Source organism: Cyprinodon tularosa, unplaced genomic scaffold (assembly GCF_016077235.1).
Source record: "Cyprinodon tularosa strain WSP-4 unplaced genomic scaffold, ASM1607723v1 ctg349, whole genome shotgun sequence".
NCBI classification, from domain to species: domain Eukaryota; kingdom Metazoa; phylum Chordata; class Actinopteri; order Cyprinodontiformes; family Cyprinodontidae; genus Cyprinodon; species Cyprinodon tularosa.
Genome location: NW_024039062.1, coordinates 1,164,692 through 1,191,453, shown reverse-complemented (window position 1 = coordinate 1,191,453; position 26,762 = coordinate 1,164,692). Strand labels below are relative to the sequence as shown.

The 26,762-nt window shown below is 40.3% G+C and overlaps 1 protein-coding gene across 3 annotated transcripts in view; it reads right to left on the bottom strand.

Annotated features, from left to right (window-relative positions):
* Window positions 1-3,706: 3,706 nt before the first annotated feature.
* ctif (CBP80/20-dependent translation initiation factor) overlaps window positions 3,707-26,762 on the bottom strand; it is a 72,334-nt gene continuing 49,278 nt past the window's right edge. For all 3 annotated transcript variants that reach the window (XM_038294945.1, XM_038294946.1, XM_038294947.1), the window contains 5 exons: window positions 16,573-17,149; window positions 15,527-15,826; window positions 11,621-11,776; window positions 7,224-7,277; window positions 3,707-5,702 (listed from right to left, as the gene is read on the bottom strand). In XM_038294945.1, coding sequence (XP_038150873.1) covers window positions 5,481-5,702; window positions 7,224-7,277; window positions 11,621-11,776; window positions 15,527-15,826; window positions 16,573-17,149 — 1,309 coding nt within the window. In that variant the 3' untranslated portion in view covers window positions 3,707-5,480. The remainder of the gene's footprint in view (window positions 5,703-7,223; window positions 7,278-11,620; window positions 11,777-15,526; window positions 15,827-16,572; window positions 17,150-26,762) is intronic.

Sequence of the window (26,762 nt, the reverse complement as noted above, 5' to 3'; positions counted from 1 at the left end):
AAATAACAAAAGTGTTTCTAGAAGAAATTCATGAAAAACACTTTGAGACTAACTTTTTTTTAAAGGTACAACATAACCTTAGAGGTTTATTAACTCTTTAGATTTACTAACTTTTCAATTAGCTTTTTACCTTTTTTTCTTGACTTATTCTTTTTTCCAACTTAATTTACAGTAGTAGGTAATATATCATTCAAGGGTTCATCTAATTGGTCTAATGCCAAAATAAAATGTACAGCCATGTAGCGGTATCTTTGCTAAATTGCTGGATATAGATCTTGTGCTTCTAGATCTCCCTGAGGGACAGAGGGGACTCCCTTTCTAAGGGGAATGCAAGTGATCAAAACTGTCACTTGTCCTATAAAGAGTTAATGATTATGTTTTAGTCACAAGTAAACACACACACATCAAATATCTTTTAGTCATTGAAGAAATATTTTCAAACATAATAGTGTGCTTAAATTAGGAACACACTAGAACACCTTCCAGCCTAATTCACCCCTTTGACTTTTTTAACTTTTCCGTTAATAAGCTTCAGTGGGACCTGTCTTAAAGGGATTTAGGTTTCTATACTTCAGTTTAAGCGAGAGGAGTTCCTCTCTCCTTCCTCTCAGTTGTTTAAGAAGTTTATTAAATATAAAGCTTGCTTCAAGCCTCATATCACTAAAAAACAACCATTTGGAACAACCGGGAATTTCCGTTTCTAAAATCGTAGTCACCTCTCTGTAGTTTTACTAGTTTGTTTTCGGTCACCATTATGTGAGATTATTTCCATTTAAGGATTCAAATTTTCATCAAACCACTTTAAAAACATGAAGGAATTTCTATCAGTATATAGGATGCAGAGCTGACCTGGTCCTCCTGAAGCATCCCAAACCATGGCACATCCACCTCCATGCTTCAGTTAGGATTAAATTTGACTGTCTTCCAGATGTTTGTGTCAGTTCATGTGTGCTAAGAAATCTAAGAGAGACCTACATTGGTTTACATGCACAAACTTGCTAGTTAAGAGGTTTAGATCATCTACATTTGGTCGCCATGGAGATCCACTTAAAACATTACTAATCTGGGAGCAGGTTTCAAAGGTTGTTGATTTTGCTGATGCTTTGTGTGGACGGGACCTACAAAATCCAGCTTGGTATGGGCGGGCCTTTTTTTAAACTGCTTGTTGAAAGTATTATAGCCCGATTCTCTTCCACATTGTGTTCACCATTTTTTTTTTTTACTTCACATTTATGTGCTACGCCACGTTAGTCCATCCAACAGAATACAAATAAAACCACAAACGGGTGTGAACATGAGAAAATGTAAATTTTTCTGTGACCTTGACGAACCGCCTCCTACATCCGTCACTTTAGTTTGTCTAAAAACTAAACTCTGTCTCTTGTATTTGACTAGTTTAACAGAGAGAGTAATCAGAACTGACATAAAGCCTTTTTTTGTCTTCCACTCAGATGTATGGCATCAGAAGATGAATTTTATCTGCTTAGAAAAGCTGCTGGTGGAGTTTTATGGAATATTCTGGCACATAGGATGATGCTGATTGGTATGAACGAGTGCAGAAGAACACCCTGAAGGTTTGGGGGTAAGGGGGCCTCGGCGGGGAAACGGCCTCAGTATAAAGAGCTCCCATTGGGAGGTCCACGGCAAGAGAGCCTCCGGGCATGTGCTGAGGCTCATCATTGGCCAAGGACGCTGCGTACATCAGCAAACCCGGTGTTGTTATTATTCTGGAGTGTGGCCTGTTTGATGTGTGACCATGTACAAAAGTGGGCATGTAAATGAACTGTTTCGGCGTGTGCTGACCAACTGCGGCGCCATGATTAGTTACGCGGTCTCTCTGGTAACAGCAGCTGCCACCACGTGTCCACCATTGTGATGTAGAAATCCATCTGACACTATGATGACTTCTTTGTACCCACGCCAACAGTAGAGAAGAAGGAACAAAAAAAAAAACACACAGCTTTTCTTCATCAGGCCTTTTTCTCTTCATTAGTTTATTTTCTAGTTGCTTAAAAACAAAAGAAACTCAGAGGGCCTCAGTTTCAGCTAACAGAAAGCTTGCCTGCACCCCAGCTGCTTCTTTTAGCTTTTTCAAAATTCATGAGCGTATGCAAATTATGATGCAACTCATTCAGTTGTCAACTGAGACATGTGACCCAAACAGAAAGGTCTCAGGTCACTGGGGGGGTGGAAGAGGCTCCAGCGGTGCAAAGAGGGAGAGGAGGGAGGCAATCCCCACCTGCCCCAGTCTACTGTGAGATGGAGCCGCTCTTTGCATAATGGACGCTGATTGATGGGATTTTCTTCTTTTCAAAACACAGTAATACCACAGTTACACACCTGCCGAGGAGCGAGGCATCACCATTTAATGTCTTTAAAACCATCATCATTCTTATATAAATGGTGCTAGATTCAATTTAAATAACGTAAAAAAAATCTATTCAACAAATCACCCCTTATTCCAACATAGTGACAGTTAAAAGCAAATACTTAAATGCAGTGTGAAAAAAAGATGTCTTCTTTACTTTCTAACATTAAATTAAACTATATTTTTCCCATATTAAATAATCTAGAATGACCCAATTAATTTATCTTTGCTAAACCTTAGATTAATTCACCTTTTTTTTTTTTATTACTGTAAGTAAATCTCTGGTTTCGACTGTATAAACAATATTTAAAGCACCTCTAACACCACACACCCCACTAATCTTTCGAGGGGGTGTGCTTCTAACACACAGGATCTGAATTCTTGATGCAAGACAGAAATGATAAAAAAAAGAACATCAACTGCCCACAGATTTAGTGGGAAAATTTACTGCTGCCATCAGAAATATTCAACCTCCTCCCCCCCAAAACAAAAGATTCTAGAGAAGACGATTCGGCTGTGATTACGTGATGACTGTCCTTTTAGTGTAACACTGTATTTTGTAGGGATGACCACGCTCTGGTAACACTTTTAAGCATTCTGACAAAGGTAACTCAATTAACTCTTTGGAATCTTTATTGCTATCCTCTATTTCTTTTTCACCAAGGTGAATTTGCAAACAAGAAGCTTTCTTAAAGGCTGAAAGACAGTTTATTTCTTCCAGCCTTGGGAGAAATTTTAAAACTTGCTTATTAAGGGGTCTTGGTGACTTTCAGAGGACAACAAGGAGAAACAACTAAGCAATGGCAAGACAAGCTCAACAAATGTCTGGTCTAAATGCTTCAGTCACTGAATAAATGAGAACTACAAGTGCAGACTCCACTATTAACAAGAAAACGGTTCAGTAGGATTTAGATAGAAGTGATGATGTTTGGGAGACAGTCATAGTCTGCTTGTAACAAGACCTGTAGTATGTCTGAATTGCTGTAGGCCAGGTTAATAACATTAAGAACATCCCTGCTATGGTCTAGCATGAAAAGGGTTATTTTTTTGTCTATGTTGGGCTGGTTTCTGATTGGCGTCATTGATTTAAGGAAAACCATGAGGCAGTCTGTTGGCAATCTGAACCCTGGTCATCATGATGTCTAGGATCCTACAGCATCCCATGGTAACAGTCTCTTTAGATGTTAAAAGGGGAAAGCTGCAGCACTGAAACAAGCAGAATAAGCTAAGATCTCAAGAATATTAGTTGGAAGTTAGGAAAATGAGGCTGGGGGTGGGTTGAACAAACTCTAGTAGGTAAAAGAGCGGCACTTTTGTGTGCAAAAATAACAAATTTCCACTCTCTTTAACTTCCATTCACATCATTGCTAAGGGATTGGTGAGGAGGGGGTTGTTTATTTCTGATTGCAACATTTGCACCTATATGCGTGCATTTTTGCAAAAGATACCTCCAAAGCAACTCCAAAGAGTTAGTGTAGCAAGACGGTTTTCATTTTTAGTGTAACAGCTCCACTGCACCATTTCGCTCCGTTGCGTTTTAGTTAAATACCTAAAGTCCTAAATGCAGATTATACATAAAGCCCATTTAAACATGATGCATGTTTGGCTTGTTGATACATCAATCCTATGCTACAAACATTAGCTTGGAAAAATAAAAAGATCACAAATGAAAAGATCATTCAAATAATAATAGCTTCTCTCATAGCAGTGATTTTTAAATACACAGGATAATAGTTATTTGACAAATTAAAGCGAGATCCAACACAACTCCTATGAAACACTGGCTGCAGCCATGCTTCTGTTGTTTTCCTTATATTATTGTTTTTTCCTTCTGCAAACAAATGTTTGTGATGAGGTCCAGCTAGTCAGCATGCGGTCTGCCAAGAAACCGACAAACCAGGAAAAAAAACAGAGGTCCTATTAAAAAAACAAAGGCCACTAGGCAATTAGAACAACCTAAACTCCATCACGCTGTGCAACCCCCTTCTTTTACTACAACCGTGTAATATTTACTCTCAACTGCTTCAAATTTGAACTTTTTCTCCGAGCTTATTACCAAATATAAAGCAAAATGACATGGAAACAGTGCAAAATGAATCCAAGCTGTGCAATAGAGTCTACTTCTATGTTTTAGCATAAAAACGAGACGTCGATGGTAAAAACAGTACATGATTAAAAATGGATAACAAAAATCAATGCTGTGGTAAATAAAGCACGGACAGGAACTGCTGGGCGGAGGACAAGAGACATTCCCCCGCAAGACGAAAAAACAAAGGAATCATCAGGCGGCAGCGTCTGCTTCAATGTTTTGATGCAGCCCACGTCACTACAGGGTTTCTGCTGCTTTAATGGGGAGTCGGGGGCGACGGCGGGCTGTGCTTGGAGTGTGTCGCCTCACAGGGGCCCGAGCAGCCATCTGCCACCCTACTTCAGCCAGCCTGAGCCTGATCCTCAGCCCAGCCCAGCAGGCCTGCTGTCTCATCCCCTTAGAGGGGGGGGGGCATGTAGCGACGGGATGGGGAGCTCCCCTGTAAGACCCTATGACCTGGTCCCCCACCCCGGCGGGCAGACGGCACAGACAGACAGCGCCGTGTCTGCGCCCCGCCGCCTCCCCTGTCTCTCTTTTATCAGCCAGTAAAACCCCAGGGGCTGCTGAGGAGACATAGGCGATGGAGGAGAAAGAGATTGAGGGAGGGGGGGGGGGGGGGGGGGGGCTTGGTGAATGAACACAATAAGAGACTGACACAGACCACCCTGACCCCCCCACCATGCAGATCTCTTTATTCCCCATGGACAAGCTGCTGACCTCTCCTCCCCCTCTTTTAATCTCTGCACCACCAAAGCCCGGTCAGCTCCCCGATTCTGTGTGGCCAAGCACGCCCCCCACCCCCGGCTCAGGACACTAAACTCTGTAACTTTACCAACATGTAGTGTTGTCATTTTGTCACATGGATGTTTGGTAGCTTTCTGGAGGTTTGCCCCCATCCACCGCCACCTGTTTTATGAAATGTCAAGTTCAGTAGCGGCAAACGGTTAACAGTAAATCATCCAGGCAAGCAACAATGCAAAGGAATATTTTAAGTAGACTTTGGGCATGGGTGGGAGCCGGCTGCTAGGCTGTTGTGGTGAGCTTCTGGATGGTACGGTTGTAGTATTGTGTGGTGATGGCTTCCAGGGGGCTCCAGCGATGCGCATGCAGCTCGATGACCTCCATGAGGAGGGAACGGGTCAGCTGAGACTCGCTCGGACTCAGCATCTTGTCCCTGACGGCTGCTAGGAGCTCCGTCATCATCTCAGGAAGCTGCTCCTCTAGCAGACACCCTGTGCTGTGCAACTGGAGGACACAGGGAGAACGGGTAGAAGTTAAGAAAAATAAAACAGGAAAAAAACACAGTAGATAACAAAGAGAGACAATGTCTGGCACCTTGTTACTGTGAGCACACAGAGATTCACACACCCTGCAGCTATGGAGCTGTGTTTCTTAGCATCTGGGAACTGTTTGTAATTCAAAGCTCACCTACCTTTGCTCTTGCTGTTCCGTTATCCCAAGGCCTTTCCCTCTACTACTGAAGGATAGGTTCAACCTGTTTCAGCTGAGAGGCTTTCATAGCAACATAACCATTGTGGTTCTGAGAGTGCTGATATAATCCCAGATCCTTAGAATGTTTGGAGGATGTTCCTTTAGGGTCTGATTTTTACATGTAATAGTATCAAAACGCAAACATAACAGCATTACACATCTATACTGAGAATATGAATGAAAATATCACTAAAAAGTAAATATAAAGTTAGGTGGCTACAATGAGAAGGGTTTCATGTTGGCTGAACAGGAAAATACTGCTTTTTTAGACAAATAAATCAGATTGTTTGGGATGGGTTAAATGCAGAGAGTGAATTTCTACACTATGAGATCAATGTTATTCAATATTATTATTAAATAAACAAATGAACCAAGGTTGTCCCATTGATCCTTAATAATCTAAATTGTGTTCAGCCTCCTAATGCTCAATTACTGGAATAACTGTTAGAAACTGATCTAGAAACTGTTTTTGCTTCCTTTTTTTTCAATAGCTGAGTTGGATTAGTTTTATATTTTTAGGTGTCATGGTGCTGGGAGGTTAAAGTTTCTCCCGTCTTTGCATCTGTATCCAACCGTCCAGTTGTTATTAAAGAGCATTCCCATATCATGATGCTGCCACTGCCATGTTTTAAGGGATGGTTTGTTAAGAGTGAAGCTGAACTGCTAGTTTTGTTTTAAATCCAATCTAATCAAAATCTAATCTGAAAAGGGCTGCAGAATGGAACATTAATTCAGTTAAAGGATGGCTTGGAACTCACCGGCCATTACTTAAACATCCCCTTCTTGTGAACTTTTATGCTTTGAATCTCAAACTCAATACCATATGTTACCATAGATACCAGCTTTAATGGCAGCTTGGCTGATGCAACGTTGTGACAGTAATAGACCGAACAGTGCTATTTACATTTTGCTCTGCTTTATGTGATATTTAACTTGCTAAAAACAAAACACAGTTTGTCTTAGAAATATGCCAAAATGTAAAAAAAAGTGGAAGGGTTATGAATAGATTACCATTATACTATTTATCAAACACAAAAGGCTTAATAGTTTTCATTTTATCTAATTTCCTTCTCTTGTTGAGGACAGTTTGATCTTTAAAGTTACAAGCTATAAAACAAGCTGGTGCTTGAAAAAAAAACCTTTTTTTTGGTTTTCTATCTTTATGTATAAAATTAGGTGCTTCTTCTGAGACCAACTGGACACTTAGAGAACAGCTTTGCTAAGCGAGGACATTCCTCTGTCTTTTTTAAATGTGTGCTTGTGTGTGGTCCATACCTCCAAGGAGCAACAAAGGACCGCATCCTCTTTAACATCTGTTGACTCAAGCAGCTATAAAAAAAGAGCAAAACAAAAACAAAAATATTAGGATGATAATTAGAAGATCTAACAACTACATAACGAAATTCAGTCTAATGCAGGATACTATCATTTAGATCTAAATCCATCTGTCTGCAGACCTAGTCCCACTTGTAAGCATTTTTAGCTGGTTGAAGGAAGGCCACTTTTCCATTGCCTACAAGAAGGACGTCTTCAGCTGTTTGAGACACATTTGTGAGACTCATTGTGTGAAACGTAATGAAGCCCACCCATCACTCTTATAAGAAAACACTATTTTAAAACTACAGCTAGCAAGCTATAAGCAGCAGGTCTGTTAGACAGCTAAATGCATGCTGGCTATCTAAGGCAAAAGCATTATGGAGCTAATCTCAGCTACTTGTGTTATTCTAGAAACTCTATTAGCCAGATGCTAATAAAAGAGTAACATTCTGCATAAAAAGCAGCTTTACTTTAAAACTACAGTTACATTTTCAGTATTCATTACATATCCCTTTAACAATTTATAGATAAAATACATCTATACATATTATTGTATAAAAAATCAGTTAAACAATCAATGCATTAGGTCTGTTTTGCAATTGTAGAAATAATAGTTTTTCTCTGTTAGGTGAAAGAAACTGGATTATGTTTCACTCTTAGGTCCCAAATTATTCATTTGGGTTTAATGGGTTAATTTTTTTTTATTTTCTGACTGAAGTTAAATCTTAGACTCTGATCTTCAGACAGAGGTAAAAACAAATATGTCTGGAATAGTAGGAGTGTATAAACGTACTCATAGTGCAGTAAAGTAATATGTTGTGTTTATGGCAGGCTTGTTCGGGGTCAAGTCTATTAAAATCTTTTTAGCTGGAGAATTAGAAATGATTCAGATAAAATACAGCTTTAAGTAAAAGTTTAAAAGACGATAAAGGTTGGTTCTAGTTTCTAAAATAAATTAACAATGGAGAATCCAAAAGACATAAAAACACTGACATAAAGCTTGAACCTTCATAAGTCTGAAAGACGAAGGAGGAATAAAAAAAGGCCTGCTCCTAACTGACGTGTCGATCTACATTTAGTGGAAGCTGGGCTCTTATTTCCCTCTCTGCAACTTTCTCGCTGCTTCACCTATCATTCAGGCCCAGCAGTTGAACAGACGTCAGCTCCTCAGTATGCTAAGACAGGCGTGGTGACAGAGAGGCTGTTTGAAGTAGGAACTCCAGTCCTGGCGTTTCCACAGTGGGGAAAGTAAGTGACAAGCTGGAGGAGCTCATAATGAGTTCTCAGGGGAGCTCAATTCAGATCCCCCCCCCACCAAATACTGTTAAAATGATCTAATCAAAGTCATTCCTCTTTAGCTCTCCAGCTCTGCTCTATTCACAGCTTTTTATTCTCTCTCACAGCACAGTAATATACATTTATGACCACATGAACATTTCCTTTTAAGCAGAAGATCATCATGTTTCTTTGCAGGATCAGCAAAGAAACAGATGCACAATAATTTCCTGCAGATATTGGATCAGTGATAAGCAAAAAAAAAAAAAAAAGAACACGCAACCTTCGATCCTCTGATAACTCCGACCATCAAACCACACACTTAAATACATTCAAATTACTATAAGACCTGCCATCATAATGCTGAAAATACACACAGACCTGTTGCTTTTCTCCCGATGGAATAATAAACTAAAAATTCGACTGAAACCATCCTCCCAGTTGTTGCATAGCAACTGGGAGTCTATCTTCAGGATTAGCACCACTTGTAGTTACAGTTAATTTTATTACAGTATTACTGTTGCAACGATGCTGTCTCACTATCTGCTAACCAAATAAGCCTACATATACACCAGAGTCTATAATAATTTGCCTGTGTGGGCATCTGTAGGTTTATATAGTTTCTAGGCAAACAAAAAAAAGCATGCTGGTGTGGAAATGCAAACCAAGTTCCTATTATATGAGAGTTGTATAGTAGCAGAAAAAAAAAAGATCTTTTTAGTGAAACAAGTTCGCTGCTACCTGCTCTATAACTGTGGACTTTTAGACGGAGCAAATCTCATGGTTTATGGCAGCTTTTTAGATTGAAGTCATTTTATCTAAAGCAACTCCTATAAACAAGGACATTCACAAACTCAAGATGAGCTTTAAAGCTGAAAACTGAACTATTTTAAACTGTTTTACTGTGCTAGGTGAAGGAATTTATAAAAACGTAACAGCGATGAGTGTAAGTAACTGAACTCACGTAGAAACCTCATAAACTACAGCAATGTAATAAAATATTAAGATCTGTTAGCGATTTATAGATTGTTAGTCGAGGAAAAGAATGAATCATTTACCAAACCTTTCATGAGACATGCATGCATGCATTTTTTTCACTTTTTTCACTGTTAGTTAATTTTACCTTGCCCTTGTAGAAAAGAAGTGGAAGGGTGCTGGAAAGCTTTTATTTCTGGCATAAAAAAAAAAGCACTCCCACTCACACGAGTGGCGACTTCAAAGCTTGCAGCTCTGCAGCTAAAACAGTGATTAAAGCAGCCGTGTTCAGTTACTGGTAGATCCGCTTGTAAAGCGTGACCTTTTTCCACTTTGTTGGGATCATTTCTGTCTAACTTGTTAAGGACAGACAAACGGGGGTGAATAGTGTCTCAGTTGACTTGCTGGGAAGGTTTAGCTGCAATGCCATGGCTGACTAAAAAGGAGTGACAGTGACTAAGGGTAAGTCACTAAGGTTTATAATTTGAAGTTCTTACGCTGGCTGAAGACAATGGTTGTTTATTCAACTGGCAAAAGGGGGGAACTTTGATGAAAAAATAATCTGTAAATGTATTTCCATAGATTCTCTATTAGTTTCAGTCTGGACTTTGACTGGGCCGTTCTAACACACAAACACACTTGATCTAGGCTAATCCTTTGGACCGCCGGCTGTATGTTTGAGATTGTTGTCCTGGAAGGTACCTGTTACAGTGTCAAGATTTACAGGTTAGTCATTTATTTAGTTCCATTTATTCTCACCCATGCAGAATGATGCTGCCATCCCCATGTGTCACACCTGGCAGAGTGCAACATTTTGGATTTAGACCAAAAAAGGTAATTTTACCTCATTTTACCTTTTCACTCATCTAGCCAAAGCAGTTTGTCTGCTGCTCCGACTACACAGCTCACAGATAAAAAGCTTATCACTTAAGGTAGTAAGCTATTTCTTAGTATGTTTTCAACTCTGTCAGTTTTTCCAGCGCTAACTCTGCATTAAAATACTCCAGATGCAATGCATCATTTTCCTTCTGTATCACAATCATATACCACTTCCTTTGGGTCTATGAGATAAAATCCCAATACAACAGATTGAAGTCTGCGGTTGCATCATGACAAAATATGGAAGAGTTTAAGCGGTTTTGCAAGACGCTGGTCGTGCAGGAAGATGTGTGGAAGGCAAACAAGCACTGTGGTTCTAACTGAACTCTGACGCCCACGAAAACGGATCAAATTAAAGGCAATAGTTCTGGGAAAAAGCCTGAAATCCACGGCATGAATAGATGCATGAACACCCACATATGTTTTCTTTTCTTTTACAATGAGAGTGAAGGATCTACGTACGTTACTTCTAATGCTTTAAACTGTTGGTATGCATGTGGGTTTCTGACTAGTTACCACACCTTTGGTTGAGCAGCAGAGTCTTTTAACAAGCTGAGATAATGCCCTGGGCATACCTACGGACGGGGTGTGGACGGATGGATCGCTGTGTCAGAGACTGGGTGTTTGAAGTGCTAGACTGCTAGAGATGTTAATGCGGGTGCTATAACTCACCTATACGCGTCTGTGTTATTCCCTTGTAGTTAGATGATGCAATTTAAAAGCATTTACACAAGTGGATTCTCAGATCTTGTCTGTCTCTGCCTTTGTTTTCTATCTGTCGCAGCGTAAGCAAACTTCCTCTACACTAACTGTCAATCTGACCACAGTCTCCTGCATTTTCTCCTTGCCGCCCACTCACTTCCCCCTTTCAATACCCAGGCTGTCGTAAACCTCTGCTGTATCATATCTTAGTTTGCTGTGGCTTCTCGTTATGGTTTCTATGGTGACCAGCAGAAAGTTCAACCAGCTGGTGGGGACATAACCCAGGGTCATGCATTTTTTTTTTTTTATACTGGAATAATTGTGTCTCCATCGTTTGCACCTCTAACCGAACCACAATGCGGTGTCTGGAGTCTAGACCGCGTCTGGTCGCAAAACAGGAAACCAGACGGCAGAGACGGCAACGAGCAAAAAAAGGCGAAGGTGCTTCCTCCTGCAGAGCGTGGACGAGTTGGCACGGGTTGGTGCCATTCGTTGCTGCAACCTGAACCTGTTTGAATACAAACCTCTCGTAAACATGTGAAGATGGGGCACACCAGAACCCTGAAAGGCTGGCCGGAGCTGCTCCTCATGGTGCTGAACACCTCGCATAGGAAGGTGATGAAACCCAACCAGTGCTCCACATCCGTCTGCTGCAGCTCCTCACGACGGGAGAAGTCTCTCTGAGGGAGAGAAAGAAAAAAGAACAAAGCACCTTTTAGCTTAGAAAAATGCCAAGCATGTGAAGCTTCTGTGATGGCGTTACACAACGTGTCAGCTAGCAGGTGAAAACACAGCGCACAGGAGTGATCTTTACCTTTTCAGGCTAATAATCACTGTTAACATCTTTCACATCCCTGAAATTAACCCTGTGTCCAACAGTACTTCAAGCCAAAAAAAACCTTTGACAACCACATTAAAAAGATCCTTTTTTTTGCTCATCTCCAAAGTGAGAACGGTGAAGTGTGTCAGAGCTGTGAAAGTGTCGAAGTTAATACAGGTTAATGCTTCATGCGCTCACATATAAAGTTGTTGCCGCACAGGTTAAACTGAACCTTTATTAACAGGCAGCGCCAGGGCTTCCTTTTTTTTCTCCCTCACTGAGGTATCTGTAAGGGGGCTTTAGAAGTATAATCTAGATAAGTAAAGTAAAATCTTAGCAGCAGCAAATCTCACTAAATAAAAGCTGGAAAAATTGCACCTTTAATTTGAGTCCATTTATTCTGTGGGGGGAAAAAAATCCTGCTGTAAGCGATTTCTGCTCCTGTTAGGAGACATCGGATGAAATGAGCTTGTAGTTTTCAAGGGTTTATAATGCTGTGTGTCTCACAAAGTGCATTGGAAAAGCAACGGGTTCAAAGTGAAGCTGTTCTGATTCTGATACCAGTATCTGAAATGTCTCTTTTACTGACGGAAATGCTGGCATCGTTATTAGAAAATGTTTGAATCCAGGCATCGATCCGATACATGGAATTTAAAATAGGAATTTAAATAGAAATGACTATGATAGTCATATCACAGTCATGTAGGCGTAGCATGATTATCTATAGTTTATTGTTACATACTGGTATTGGTACTCGGCATCGGCTGATACTCATAGAACAACCATCACTTAAGAATCGTGTCAGGAAAGAATAAAAACATTTCGAAACATCTATAGTCCAAAGTATAACCCATCTTTTACCTTAATTCAAATCAAATCTTTATAACTGAATTCTCACAATTAGGCAGGCAGGGTTCGTACACCTTTTCCAAAGTCAAAATCAAGCACTTTTCAAGCACTTTCAAGATCGATTTCAAAACTTTTTCCAGCACCTTATACCACCACCATTTGTCGGCCGGAATCAGTTTTGCGCGGATGACTGCGGGGGGATTACTCCTCTGCCATGGCGTAGTAATATAACAAACCAGAGGGTGTCGCAATTCAGTATTATCAGCTGTAGAGTTATCAATGCTATTTTAAGGTCTGGGCCTGGCAATGAATCAAAACTTCTGGGGTTTTTTTTGTTTTTTTTTTTTAAACGTTGGCGAGACGGCCGCCTGGCCAAGATAGTGCTGGGGGAAACACTGCAACACTAACATTACATAATCAAACCAAACCGTACTCTCAGTCACTCAGTAACTCAGCCTGTAAATTCCTAGGTACCAGTTACTAGCGTAAACAAATAGGCGCTAACGTTAACATGTACTAGGCTACTTCAGTTGGCTTACTTAAAAAGTCTATCACTTACCCTTCATGTGACTCGACAGCGCAGACTCACCCATTGTGAAAAGCTGCACATCTTTTTTGCAGACTTTACAAGAGGCAACTCATGGGGTTTGTCCCCGTTTAATCCATAATTTGTATTTTTCATCTTCCAGCCAACGTTCATTGAAACGAAAACCTCCCGGCATGGTGCCATAGTGGTTTCATGGGGGCGGAGTCACACATGGAAATAGACTGGCAGATCGCAGTCACACATAAGCGAGCAGGTTTCATTTTCGGGCTCTCCAACATTTTATTTCTCCATTTAATAAACACACGATTCAGTTAGATAGGTATTTGTTGCGAAAGAAATAGTTACAATTTCAAGCATTTTCAAGCATTTCATCCAAAATATAAGCACTTTTCAAACCTTGAAAACACAACGTCAAAATTCAAGCATTTTCAAGGATTTCCAGCACCCGTACGAACCCTGGGCAGGGCTCATTTTGTTGTTGCAATTTTCTGACTTTTCTCAATCAAAATAAATCTACCCAACTATGTTTTTCCTGTTACAATAAATGGGTATAAGAAATCCCTCATAATTATCCATTACAAGCCCAAAGAAAGTATGATGTATTGTAAAGTTAGAGCTTAAAATAAATGGTTTTATCCCCACTGAATAAATGTATATAAAATATACATCTACATCTGTGATTTTAAGCGACTCTGATTATTTCTTTGAAAGCTATTGTACACATATTTACGAGGATTTGTGGAGTAGAATAAATGGAATAGCTTCAGTTTGTTCTCATACAGCTCTGATGGATCTAAAGGATAGAAATCTTTCTACAACAGTAAACATGAAAACAGAGAAGCGTAGCATCAGCTGTGTTTACTGGGGGAGGTCTTTAATAGGTTTAACAGTGGTGGTGTTTAGGCCCAAACTAAACCTTCCTCTGAATAAACAGAGCAGCCCGGCTAATTGGCCCCATATTGAGATCCGGGGGTCTAATGGCAACAACATTAATGAAAGCCTTCATGAGCCCACTTATGACATTTAAAATGTTTTATCACAAAAAAGCCAAAATGTCAAAGGCGAGCGGGGGGTCTTTGCTGGCTGGGAAACAGAAATTAAAGAGAGAAAAAAGAGAAGAAAAGACCACACAAATGTGATGGAAGTGGGAGAAATGCCTTTAAAAGGAGGTGGAATAATCAAGACAGAATTCCACATGTTCGGACCTGGATAAAAATCTAAACTTTTAAATATATGTTTTTAGACATAATAAATCTCTTATCCAGAAGAAATCTAAGTAAAAGAAATACAAACAGCAGCAGGTGGTTAACTTTCTGATGGCAAGGAGGAGAAATGGGGAGGCATCAGTCTGTACTGTAATGGGTGACAGAGGTGAGAAGACGTGGGAACATGGGAATAGAGAGCTCATGAGGGAGGAAATGAAAGAAGGGAGTGGTAAAGGATGCTGATGGTAAAGGAGAAATGGGGAGGCATCAGTCTGTACTGTAATGGGTGACAGAGGTGAGAAGACGTGGGAACATGGGAATAGAGAGCTCATGAGGGAGGAAATGAAAGAAGGGAGTGGTAAAGGATGCTACGCTTCAGAGGATGTTTTCATCCAGGATGCAGGACTGGAGCTGTGCAGTAAAGAGACGGGATGGAAGGTGAAGAGGAAGCAGGCCATCCGCTCCCCCAGGGAGTTTAGATTATTTAACTTTGTCTATTGAGATGTACAGATGTGAGGCACGCTGAGCCGGCCATCAGAGTGAGCCGCAACCAACAATTAAATACTTTGTAAAATGCAAACAATTCCAGCATAATCAAGGGCAACTATGTCCTGAAAATCAAGAAAAAAATCTAAGAAGAACTGGATAGAAATACTAGAGTTACTAAAGCAATAAGATGCAATATCATAAAAAAATTAATCATGTAAATCGCTGCATTATGAAGCATAAAAGTTTGGCCACGATTCAATTATCCAAGAGTTGAACAAAATTCCTAAAGAAACCCTGTTTTCCAAATTGAAACCATAACTAACAAGATCCCCTGAGATCGTTCACACAGGCTGCAGAACCAGGAGAAGAGATTTAATTTTGGAACAAGAAGTCGATTCACTGTGAGGTAATGAAACCAGTAGCTCACCGCCGTGTTACCTACCAAACACAGCCAGAATCATTATAGAGAAATAAATCTCCAGGGCAGGAGGTTTTCTTCGACTCTAAAAGATGCTCTTACCTGAAGCATGTTGAGCAGCAGAGATCTGAACTTGGTTCCCTCCACCATAAACAGAGCCATCTTGTCGCAGAGTCTGGCTGCCGTTGCAGCGAAGCTTCGGTCAGACACGGCCTTGGAGTAAATGGCTCCAACCACCTGAGCCAGCGACTCCTCAGACCGCGCAGAGCTCTGCGCCTCCTCCATGAAGGATGCTAGCTGCTGTTCCACGCCGCTGCTGTTGCTCCTCATGCTGTTGAGAAGGTCCACCAGCCGATCCATGTTCTGGGGTCGGGACTGGGACTCCTCTGCATGGATCTCCTCCTGCAGAGAAGACAATGTTCATATTTGGCGTCAGATTCCAGACTCAGTTCTTTGAAATTTTCTAAATGTTTCACAAAACTTCATAAGGAATTTAAGACTGATATTTGAACCGCAGGCGTCACACCAATTAACAGGTTAAATGGATTGATGGGTAAAAGTTAATTGAGTAACTCCATGCATTTCAATGGCAGTGGATGAATCTGGCAGATTAACCATGGGTCTTTGAAGGGAAGACCTTTTAATATGTGTTACTATGGCAGAATTTAGATTTCTTCTCTTCTTTTCTAAGCAGAAAAGGGGCCAAAAACAAATCTGATATAACTGAGTGGAAAATAAATGATCAGGTACATTTTAATCAAAAGCTGCAAAACACCCAGTAAAGTTGCATTGAATTATTGTATTTTCTTAAATTAATCATCTGGTTGTTGTCAAAAGGCACAAAGTGTTTTGCCAGTTCATCAGTTAACTAAAAGGTAGAAGCCACAAAGAGCTGTTAAATAAATGCTACCCCCTCCCCCTTAGGGAGCAAACAGACAGTCCTTCTGTGTGACTGCAGAATAAAACACCTGTACGGTTAAATGAAGCCACAGGGTGAAAGACAAGCGTCTGTGCGATAATGAAGCTACTCGTCTTTTACAGGTGATTGTGAAACCTATGTTAGCATGTGCCCACATAGATCAGCCCACATAGATCAGGCCCTAGCTGCCCTGATAGAGAGTGACAGACACTAAGCAGCTTTTCGTTACCTTGTCTTTTAGCCGCCTCCTCAGCCTCTCCTTTGATGACTGCAGTAGACTGACTTTTGGCCGCTCTGTCAGGCCATCGCTTGCCTTCCCACTTGGCTGAATGTTAAGGACTTCCTTACTTACTGTAGGGTCTAGGAGGGCTGTTGCACTGGGTGAGGGGGCAGATCTGGGTGAATTAATGGGACTTCTGTTGTTGCAGTCCTGAGCTTGTCTGATCTGCTCGTCGCCCACTATCACATTCTCAGTTTCTTTGGTTGTTCTTGGCGATGCCTCTTTATCGCCTACAGTGTTTGTCTCTCCATGCCCCTGGCCTTTCTGATTGTGGTGCCAACGCCGGTTCTGGCTGTAACCGTGATGCTGTGGTCCACCTTGGCGAGGTCCAGCATGTCCTCCTTGGTGCTGGCGAGGTGGTCGACCAGCATTGTGGTGTCTGTATTCTCCCTGATCATTTAAATTTAACTCTTGCTGGTTTGGGGACTGCTGGTGAATTTGATCCCTCTGCCTCTGTGGAGACTGTGGCTGTATCTGTTGAGACTGGTTCTTCCCCCCTCCTCCTCCCTGAGGTCGCTGCTGCCTCCTGAAATTAAACCAGGTTTGAGTTAGCGCCTTCATGATGTCACAGGGATCACAAGTCTACACCCAGGTGCCCGACAAATTACTTAAACAGCCATTTACAAACATTAATCAACCTGCAAAACTCAATAGAAGTATTGCTTACTGAACTAGAAGCTACAAACTCAAAAGCTCACATTCTGCTTACATGAGGATGAACAGTCTGTGTGTTTTTTCCTGTCCTGCATCGCTGTGGTGTTTGTGCTGTTCTGGCTCTGGTCTACAAACCAGACATATGGTCCAGGGGATTAGATCCACTCTGAGGTTGCAGCTTATCGTCTACCACAGCTTGTGAACTTGCACAAACTTAACCAACCAACCTTTTTTAGCAAAAACTGACAAAGGCAGGAAAAAAAATGTTTTGTTGACTAATAACATGTTGCAGAATTAGTATGCATGAATAAAGTTTAAGTGTTAAAAAGGTAAAGAAGTTAAATTGGTCATTAGGACACGTTTACGAAAGCATGAAATTAACAAGTCAACATTTGCCAAATGAAACCATCATGGGCATCCCATTCAATGAATGTAGGTGTTTTTCTATCTTTATAGGTCAGGACATAGCTAAGAGGAAATACCCAAGAGCATAAATGTGCCTTAATCTATCAAGAAGGCGATGATTAAAAAGATCAAACCTTATCTGCCTAATTTTGGCTCAGCAATTCTCAAACATGAGGCACTGTCTATATGCCAGCAGGTTGTTTAGAATAAATGTTGTCACAATCACAGATTTAAACCTGTGGAGTTTGGTGAGACCTGGGGGGTTGGGGGTAGAACCAGAACCCTTAGTTTTGTGAGACTATTAGAAAGCTGTTCAGCAACACTTCAGGTTCACCAGCAGCAAAGTCAAAAGCAACCGGAGGCATGTAGATAATTATTAAGATTTTAAATAAAAACCTGGTGGCCTTTGCCCAAAAAACACAAGCAGGACATTGCTGCATCTTTCTGGAAGAAAAGCAGAAGAAAAAAAATGAACACAGTAATTGTTCATCAGACTAAGTTTTAATACCCTTTTAACGTGGTTTGTGGTTAATTTTTGATACAGATAATCCTTTGACGTGTCTTCATTTTATTTCCCACCTAGGTCCCTTAAACCTCAAACTTCTATAAACATCAACACATTTTCTCTCATATGCTATTGATAACTTTAGTCCTCACACATAATTCAATTTTATTAAGTTTATCCACAAAGGACCAATTCACAGCACCTCCAAGAAGCAGTTCGATCAAATCATACATACAGACTGGTTAAAATGAGGGCTTGACAAAATAATTATATTTGCAGTACAATTGTAGTTTATCAAAATGCAATTGTCGAATTGCAGAGGCACTCAATTTGGTAACATTTAACAAGACACCGACTTTCTCTCTCCAAACCTTTAGGTGGTGGTAATACCCTTAGAGGGGGTTTGCCACCACAAGGAGAGTTGCAGCTACTATGCAGGTCAAAAAGCATACTAGCAGAAGAAGCACTTTTCCATGCAACAGTATCAGTAAAGTCACAATCGACTCTGGACCAATAAGCTTTCAAGGTCGTGGAAACAACAAAACCCTGAAATGAAACATCTACAGTTAGTGCAGAGAAAATCGAAATAAAATCTCAATTTTGGTACAAAATACAATAAAAATAGTATTTAGATTTGTGTAGAAATAAATTAATTAAGCCCAAATTAAGGGATTTCTATCTAAGAAGACCCAGCTGATTGCATCAGGTCATTCACTATGCCACAGCACAAAACCTTTCCATTTCTTTTGCAATGTAAAAAAAAAAAAAAAAAAAAAATAATAATAATAAAAAAAAATATATATTTTTTTTTTAAAAAGGCAAAAAAAATACCCATAAGATTATGGTCTTATAAAAAAGAATCAGAGAAAAAAATGAAAAGGTGGAAAAAAATAAATATTCAAGAAAAGCAATTTTTTTTATTTGTTTATTTTAAAATAAGGATGACAGAAAAAACCTTTCACACTCACAATTACCTTAAAGTCGTAGGGAAACTACTGTTCCAACTGTGGCATTTCCGAATTCTCCTGAGTTGTGCCCGACTTTACACGAGTGAATAAAGTGAATGTGATTGGTTGTTTATTAAGGGGGCGGGATTTTTGTGGCGGGAGGTTCGCAAGCTTTTTGGTTGTGGCCGGTGTCTCAGGAGCATCGTGCTAGATTACCAGTTAGCAACTTAGTGCTAGTAGGTTTCAAATGAGAAATTACATTGGGACCAAGTAGCACTAAATTGGTGACTTAGAAATGACACTGTCAAGGAACGCTATGGACAGTGGAAACATGCAAGAGGAGGAGAGTTTTGTGTCAGAGGTCGTGGATGAGTCTCTTGCATCATACATTTTTTATTTAGAGGAGGAAAGTGGGGACGAAGATGTTTCAAAGATGACGCCAGGGTGGCAGAAGCTTTGTTTGGTGTAGAAGGCTTACAGCCGTACATGTTTGAGCCCTTGCCTCGCAACGCTGCCAGTTCTGTTAGCTCTGCGCCTGCTGAAGACACAGACGTCCATCCCCAAGAACACTGGGACGGAACTAAATGGGAAAGTAAATGATTCTTATTTCTTATTTCAACCGTTGTGTATATATAACCTGGGACATATGAATCAAGATGCTATGACCGAAAAAATTATATTGACAGATGACCGTTGATATATGATTGGCAGGATTTAGGTGTACAAGCTGACGTATAACTAACTGGCCTACATAACATAACGAAAAAAACCCACAGATTTTAAAATAGGATTTTTTTTTTAATAAAAATCTCAAACTTTCAGGACAATATGGTCTGTTAAAGAATACATTTATATACATGTTTAAGCCAGAATCAAAAGATGGCAAACCAACCTTGGAAGTAATGTTAAAAGTTAACTTTCTTAATGTTCCCTCAGACAAGAAAGCCAGGTTTAGACACCCATAATTGGTATGACTAGTGTGCTGCTTTAGCAAACCAGGTAAAGTCTAAGGTGCTGCGGATAAGCTGGTCTTTGCAGGCATTAAAAGATTAATGACAGAGATAAAATAAACCAAGAATATAGTATTAAGCAGAAGGTATGTTTATTCCTTTTTTACAAGCCTATATTACAGGGTAATGAAAGAAAATAGCAGTTATTTACATTTCATGTCTCCTCAAACGTCCAGTCTATTGGACCAGGTTCTGTTGGAGTCATTTCTTTCCACTGTCACCACATGTTTGCTCAATGTGAGGGATGGAATTTGACTTCCTTGGTTCCTTTTTAATTTGCTTTACAGTTTTACAGTAAAGAAATTGAAACAGGTCTAACATTTAAAAAAAAAATATATATATTAACCCCTTGAACCCTACGGACCCACCGGCGGGTCCAGCTGCTACGTGACCTTGTAGTTTTACCAAACCCCCAGTATTGATGTAAAAAACATATTTGGCACAGTTTGGTGACATTTATGGATAAATGTGCCAAAATGGCCTCTCCGCCTAAGAAATTTCTCACTAATACCATTCTAAAATAAATATGATTCATCTGATTGAGTCCAAATTTGGTATATTTTTACACAACATTTAGATTTGAAAGTCTGTACTACTTTTTTGCGCTATAAATAATATTTTGGTAGTGTTTTGCAATGTTTATTTCAAAGAAAATTTTGGCGAGGTTCAAAAAATGCAAAATATTTTGTATTTTGTCCCTAATATTTCAGGCAGAGTCAAAGCTACAATGGTGCTGACACCAGAAAACCATTCTATGACATCTTACCTTTACAGACGTACCAAAAATGTCTTCTTAAATCTAATAGCTTTGAGGCTATAAGTTATTTACTTTTGTGTGTTTTTGTCAGGCAGAAATTTATTTATACCCCCTTAGGGTGTAAGAGGTTAATCTGTGTATGAAGTTGGATTAATTCAATTATATATTTATGTATATATCCTGGATCTGATTTCCATGTGTATAAAGAACCTTGAAATGTTATATAAACAGATTGAAATAAACTATTTCTATCCTTATAGATTGAGGTTGTGGTGTAGAGGAATTATCTAATTTCAAACTTTTTGACCTTCGAATAGCAAACAATCTAAATAAAAAAATAATTACTAAGATCTGACTTAATCTTTCAGGGGTGATGATATCTATAGGTTAACATAATCCCTTAAATGACAAGTAATGGACATTTGTCCAGTGTTATCAGCTCTCTGAACTACTTAGCTTTCACAATGATTTTAATAACTCTGCGATAGATTTTTATCAGGAATTAAAGCTTAAAACTGATAGTTCTTATTTGTTGGCAATATGTTGGCAATGAAATGTAAAGTACCGTATTTTCACGACTATAAGGCGCACTTAAACGTCTTTTTTTTCCCTCAAAATGTGCGGTGCGCCCTATGGTGCGGTGCCCCCTATGTGTGTTGTAACTGCGACTTTTGAGACCATCTCATTGAGGAGATGATGAAAGAGTGGCTGAATGTAAGGAGACCAGGTGTTTTTTTTTCCACTCATCACCATCGCTGTTAATATGTAACTCCATGCGTGCCCATCTCACAGCTGATGTGAAAAACATGGGGAAACAAATTAACGCTGTGCTCGCTGTTCAACCGCTCGACATCGGTGTGAACCGGACCCAGCAGGTGCAGCAGAAGCAGCGAGTTTACATGCAAAGTAAATGGTTGACGCGCGTATAGGTGCAGCAAAAGGTTCTGCAGCGCGTTTTGAGCAGCAGGAGCGTTTAAGCATCTGCCAACGCGCTGCTGCTGCTCGAGATGGAAAAATTGAAGTTTTGCTGCTGGACGCGCCGCATCAACCAATCAGAGAAGCTGATCTGGGAGCTGACAGCGAGACAGACACAGCGCTCTGATGACATATGATATTAACGCAAATGGAAAAGGCTGGATGGATGAGGAGATGATGAAAGCGTAGCTGAGGGAGGTGTAGCCTATGTGAGGAGACCAGGTGGTTTTTTTTCCACGCATCACCATCGCTGCGTGCCCATCTCACAGCCGATGTGAAAAAAAAGGTGAATCAAATGGACGCTGTGCTCGCCGTTATCCCGGGGGTCTGACAAAGGAATTTCAACCGCTCGACATCGGTGTGAAGCGCCCGTTCAAAGTAACGCTGCGTGGGAGTCTGTAAATTAGCTGCCAACCTCTGAGCAGTAGCCGCCCGTTCTTGTGTTGACAGCTTGCTACCGTAGTTAGCATGCTTTGTGGCAAAGTGACGGCTGATATTGTACTCTTTAAAAACTGCAACCGTTTCTTGGCATATCAGACATACAGCCGTTGATCGGACATCAGTAAAAAAATATTTTGTTGTCCACTCCTTTTTAAACACTCAGCACTCAGTGTCCACTTTTCTTTTCTTTGGTCCGCTCATGTTTAATGTCAGCTGGAAAGTGTGTCTAGAGGGGAATGGGAAATGAATCAGGATTTTACACATCCATGGGTTTTTACGACACCGTATTTTCACGACCATAAGGTGCACCGTACTAACAGGCGCAGTCTCAGTTATGTGTCCCATTTCTGTATTTAACACACACATAAGGCGCACCGGATTATAGGGCGCGTTTTTTATATACAGGTACATGTCCTCTACTACGTTTAAATACCTCTACTGCGTATTTAAAAATACAGCGGGGGCAAAACTGAGTATGACTGTGCTTTATTCATGTATTTATTACAAAGTATTAATCAAACCTGGGAGCTGGCCGTGAGACAGACATATCGCAGATGACACAGCGCTGTGGTCACTCCTAAATTAACTTAAAATCCTAAAACCTGCCGACGGAATATGTTCGCTTTTATTACCGGCATCCTGGTGCCTGCAGTTAAATTATTTAGACGAAAAACACCTGCCAGCAGCCGAGGTGAACCCGGAGGCTGCCCGGCCTAGAGGGATTTCTACTGTCGGTGCACCGCTGGTATGTGGGGGTCTGAGCGGCTCCGACAGAAATAGATAATCTGGATGAACTGACTGCAATTATTAAGTTTTCAGGTGGACTTTCTCACTTAAAAACATATTAAAACTACTTTATTCCACCTGATCACAGCAAATATAGCTGCAAGATTTAGATTATTTAGATGAAAAAACACCTGCCAGCCACCGCGGTGAAGAGGAGGAGGAGACCAGAGGCTGCTGTTGAATTAAGTTTTCAGGTAGAAAAATAGAGCGGGAGCAAAACTGAGTATGATTGTGCTTTATTAATGTATTTATTACAAAGTATTAATCGAACCCATCAAAGTCATCATCCTCTGTTTCTGAATTAAACAGCTGCGCTAAATCAGACATGCCAGTTTCTCCTTCTGCGCTGTCAGAGTCACTTTCCGTGCAGCGCGGCTCCTCAGAAATAATGCCGGCTTTTGCGAAAGCTTGAACAACAGAGCCAGCAGACACATAGTAGTCCAAGCATCAACAATCCATCCGCAAACGGTGGCGTAACTTGCCCGGCACTGCCTTCCACTTATCCTGAAACTGTGGTCTCCGTCTGTCATCCATCGCTCCCACGCCGCTCGCAGCCTTACTTTGAACGGCCGCTTCTCTGATTGGTTGATGCGGCGCTTCCAGCAGCAAAACTTCAATTTTTCCATCTCCAGCAGCAGCAGCGCGTTTGCGGCGCGTCAGATAAACGCTCCCGACGCAGTGCGGGACCTTTTGCTGCGCCTATACGCGCGTCAACCATTGACTTTGCATGTAAATTCGCTGCTTCTGCTGCACCTGCTGGGTCCGGTTCACACCGATGTCAAGCGGTTGAATAACAGCGAGCACAGCATTCATTTGTTTCACCATGTTTTTCACATCAGCTGTGAGATGGGCACGCATGCAGTCACAGATTACCAGAGATGGTGATGAGTGGAAAAAAACACCTGGTCTTCTTACATTCACCTCCATCAGCCACGCTTTCATCATCTCCTCAATGAGGAGATGAGGAGTTCTGCATCGTGGTCTCAAAAGTCGCGGTTACAACACACATAGGGCGCACCGCACATTTTGAGGAAAAAAGAAAAAGAAAAAAAAAGACGTTTATGTGCGCCTTACAGTCGTGAAAATAGGGTAATTTGGACAAGTTCGGCGGGCCGGATTAAAAAGCCTAACGGGCCGTATATGGCCCGGGGGCCGTAGTATGCCCATGTCTGGTATAGAGCTTCCCTGCTGTGACTGGCTACAATATAATAATAATAACCATCATGACAATAATAATAATAATAATAGCTTTAACAAATATGCCACATTAGTTTAAATAATGGGCTATCAGGGCAACATGACTGGAAGTCTTGTCACGTGGATATGACTTATGGTAGCCTACAAAATAATAGCTATTTTAATACCTGCTGATTTTGTACAAACCACTTAAAAATAAATAAAAATAAAATGTGAACAGCTTTTAAGATTTTTCAATACGATTAACCCTCCTTTCTTGGCATTGTGCTGCAATTACTAAATCAATATACAATTAAGACAATAAAGAGACCAAAATGTGTTAATTTATGTTGCCTAACAAAACCTATACAACAGAAAACGTTTGTCTTAACACATAGATTTGTATGGAAGGATTAGGGCCACTGGAAAGAAAAAAAAAATGACTGATTTTTAAATTTTATTTAAAGGGTTAGGGTTAAAAAGTCAGAATTCTGACTTTTTTCTCAGAATTCAGTCAGAATTCTATGATTAAAGTCAGAATTCTGAGAAAAAAAGTCAGAATTCTGAGGGGAAAAAAATTAAGAATTCTGAGATTAAAGTCAGAATTGTGAGATTAAAGTCAGAATTCTGACTTTTTTCCCATACTAAACTGAAATAAAATTTAAAAATCAGTTAACTTATTTTTTTTTTTCAGTAGCCCTAATCCTCTTCTGTAGATTTGCATTTTGCAAACTCTACCGAAATTATTTGTAGCCTATGTGGTCGTCCTCACGTTATCTGTCATTGACTTGGGCCACAGTGTAAAACTTTCAGAATCAGGTTTATTGCCATTGTTAGTGAAGGAGTTCACAAACTAGGAATTTTTGATGGTACAATCGTGCAACATGAAACATATAATATGGAATAGGTAAATAAAATTATAAACATATCTAAAAACTGTGGGTATACAGCATGCAATAAAATAGACTAATATATACACTTAAGATAAAAATATGGTTATAAAATATAAAAAGTAAAATAGCATCTTACAAGGAGACAACTAGTTTATCAGGTGACCAGTCGGCCAAAATGCGTGTTTGGTGCTGCTGAATGAGACATTTTAATGCACAACAAAATGATTCTGCTTGATCTGTATATTACCTGGCTAATGGGGCCCGAGAGAAGCAGCCTGTCAGCGACCGTTCCTGCTATCTGAAGATGCTACTGAACTGCTATGATGCTGCGCATCTGGCATGCCCTGCGGGCGACCGAGCGAGGTCACGTGACAAAGGAAGAGAGATACAGTAGGCTGGTCAGCTGGTGGCTCATTTCGGGGCATTGTTTCAGTCGTTTTTAATGGCTCAGGTTTTCAAAAGATCATTTCAAAACCGACCTCAGTAAAATCTTAATATATTAATAATAATAATAATTAAAAAAAACGAGTTTCAAAAGGGCATTTTCTTTGAAAAAGGGCAAACTTCCTAGTGCTTTAGCACCACCTAGTGTCTATGTATGCACGCCCCTGAAGCACAATCATACTCAGTTTTGCTCCCGCTCTATTTTTCTACCTGAAAACTTAATTCAACAGCAGCCTCTGGGCGGGTCTCCTCCTCTTCACCGCGGTGGCTGGCAGGTGTTTTTTCATCTAAATAATCTAAATCTTGCAGCTATATTTGCTGTGATCAGTGGGAATTAAGTAGTTTTATTATGTTTTTAAGTGAGAAAGTCCACCTGAAAACTTAATAATTGCAGTCACTTCATCCAGATTATCTATTTCTGTCGGAGGCGCTCAGACCCCCACATACCAGCGGTGCGCTGACAGGAGAAATCCTTTCATCAGCAGCCTCTGGGCCTGTTCGCCTCCGGGTTCATGCAGTGGCTGGCAGGTGTTTTTCATCTAAATAATTTAAACTGCAGGCACCCATAAAAGCGAACATATTCCGTCGGCAGGTTTCAGGATTTTAAGTTAATTTAGGAGTGATCACAGTGCTGTGTCATCTGCGATGTGTCTGTCTCACGGCCAGCTGCCAGGTTTGATTAATACTTTGTAATAAATACATGAATAAAGCACAGTCATACTCAGTTTTGCCCCGCTGTATTTTTAAATACGCAGTAGAGGTATTTAAAGGTAGTAGAGGACATGTACCTGTATATAAAAAACGCGCCCTATAGTCCGGTGCGCCTTATGTGTGTGTTAAATACAGAAATGGGACACATAACTGAGACTGCGCCTTTTAGTACGGTGCGCCTTATGGTCGTGAAAATACGGTAATGCTTAAACATGCTTTCTCAAAAAAAAAAAAGAAATCTATCTTATTTTGTTGCTAAATCTGTTTTTTAGTCATCGTTTTCCAAGCGTTTTCATGTTTAATAAAATCTTACCACTTCAGTGTGTAACTGGTAAATAGAAACCATAAAAAGCTTTTCAGATTTTCCTTTTTTCCACATCCACAGTGTGAGTTAAAGGTCATGGCTAAAACCTTATTAACACAATTATTCTTTTT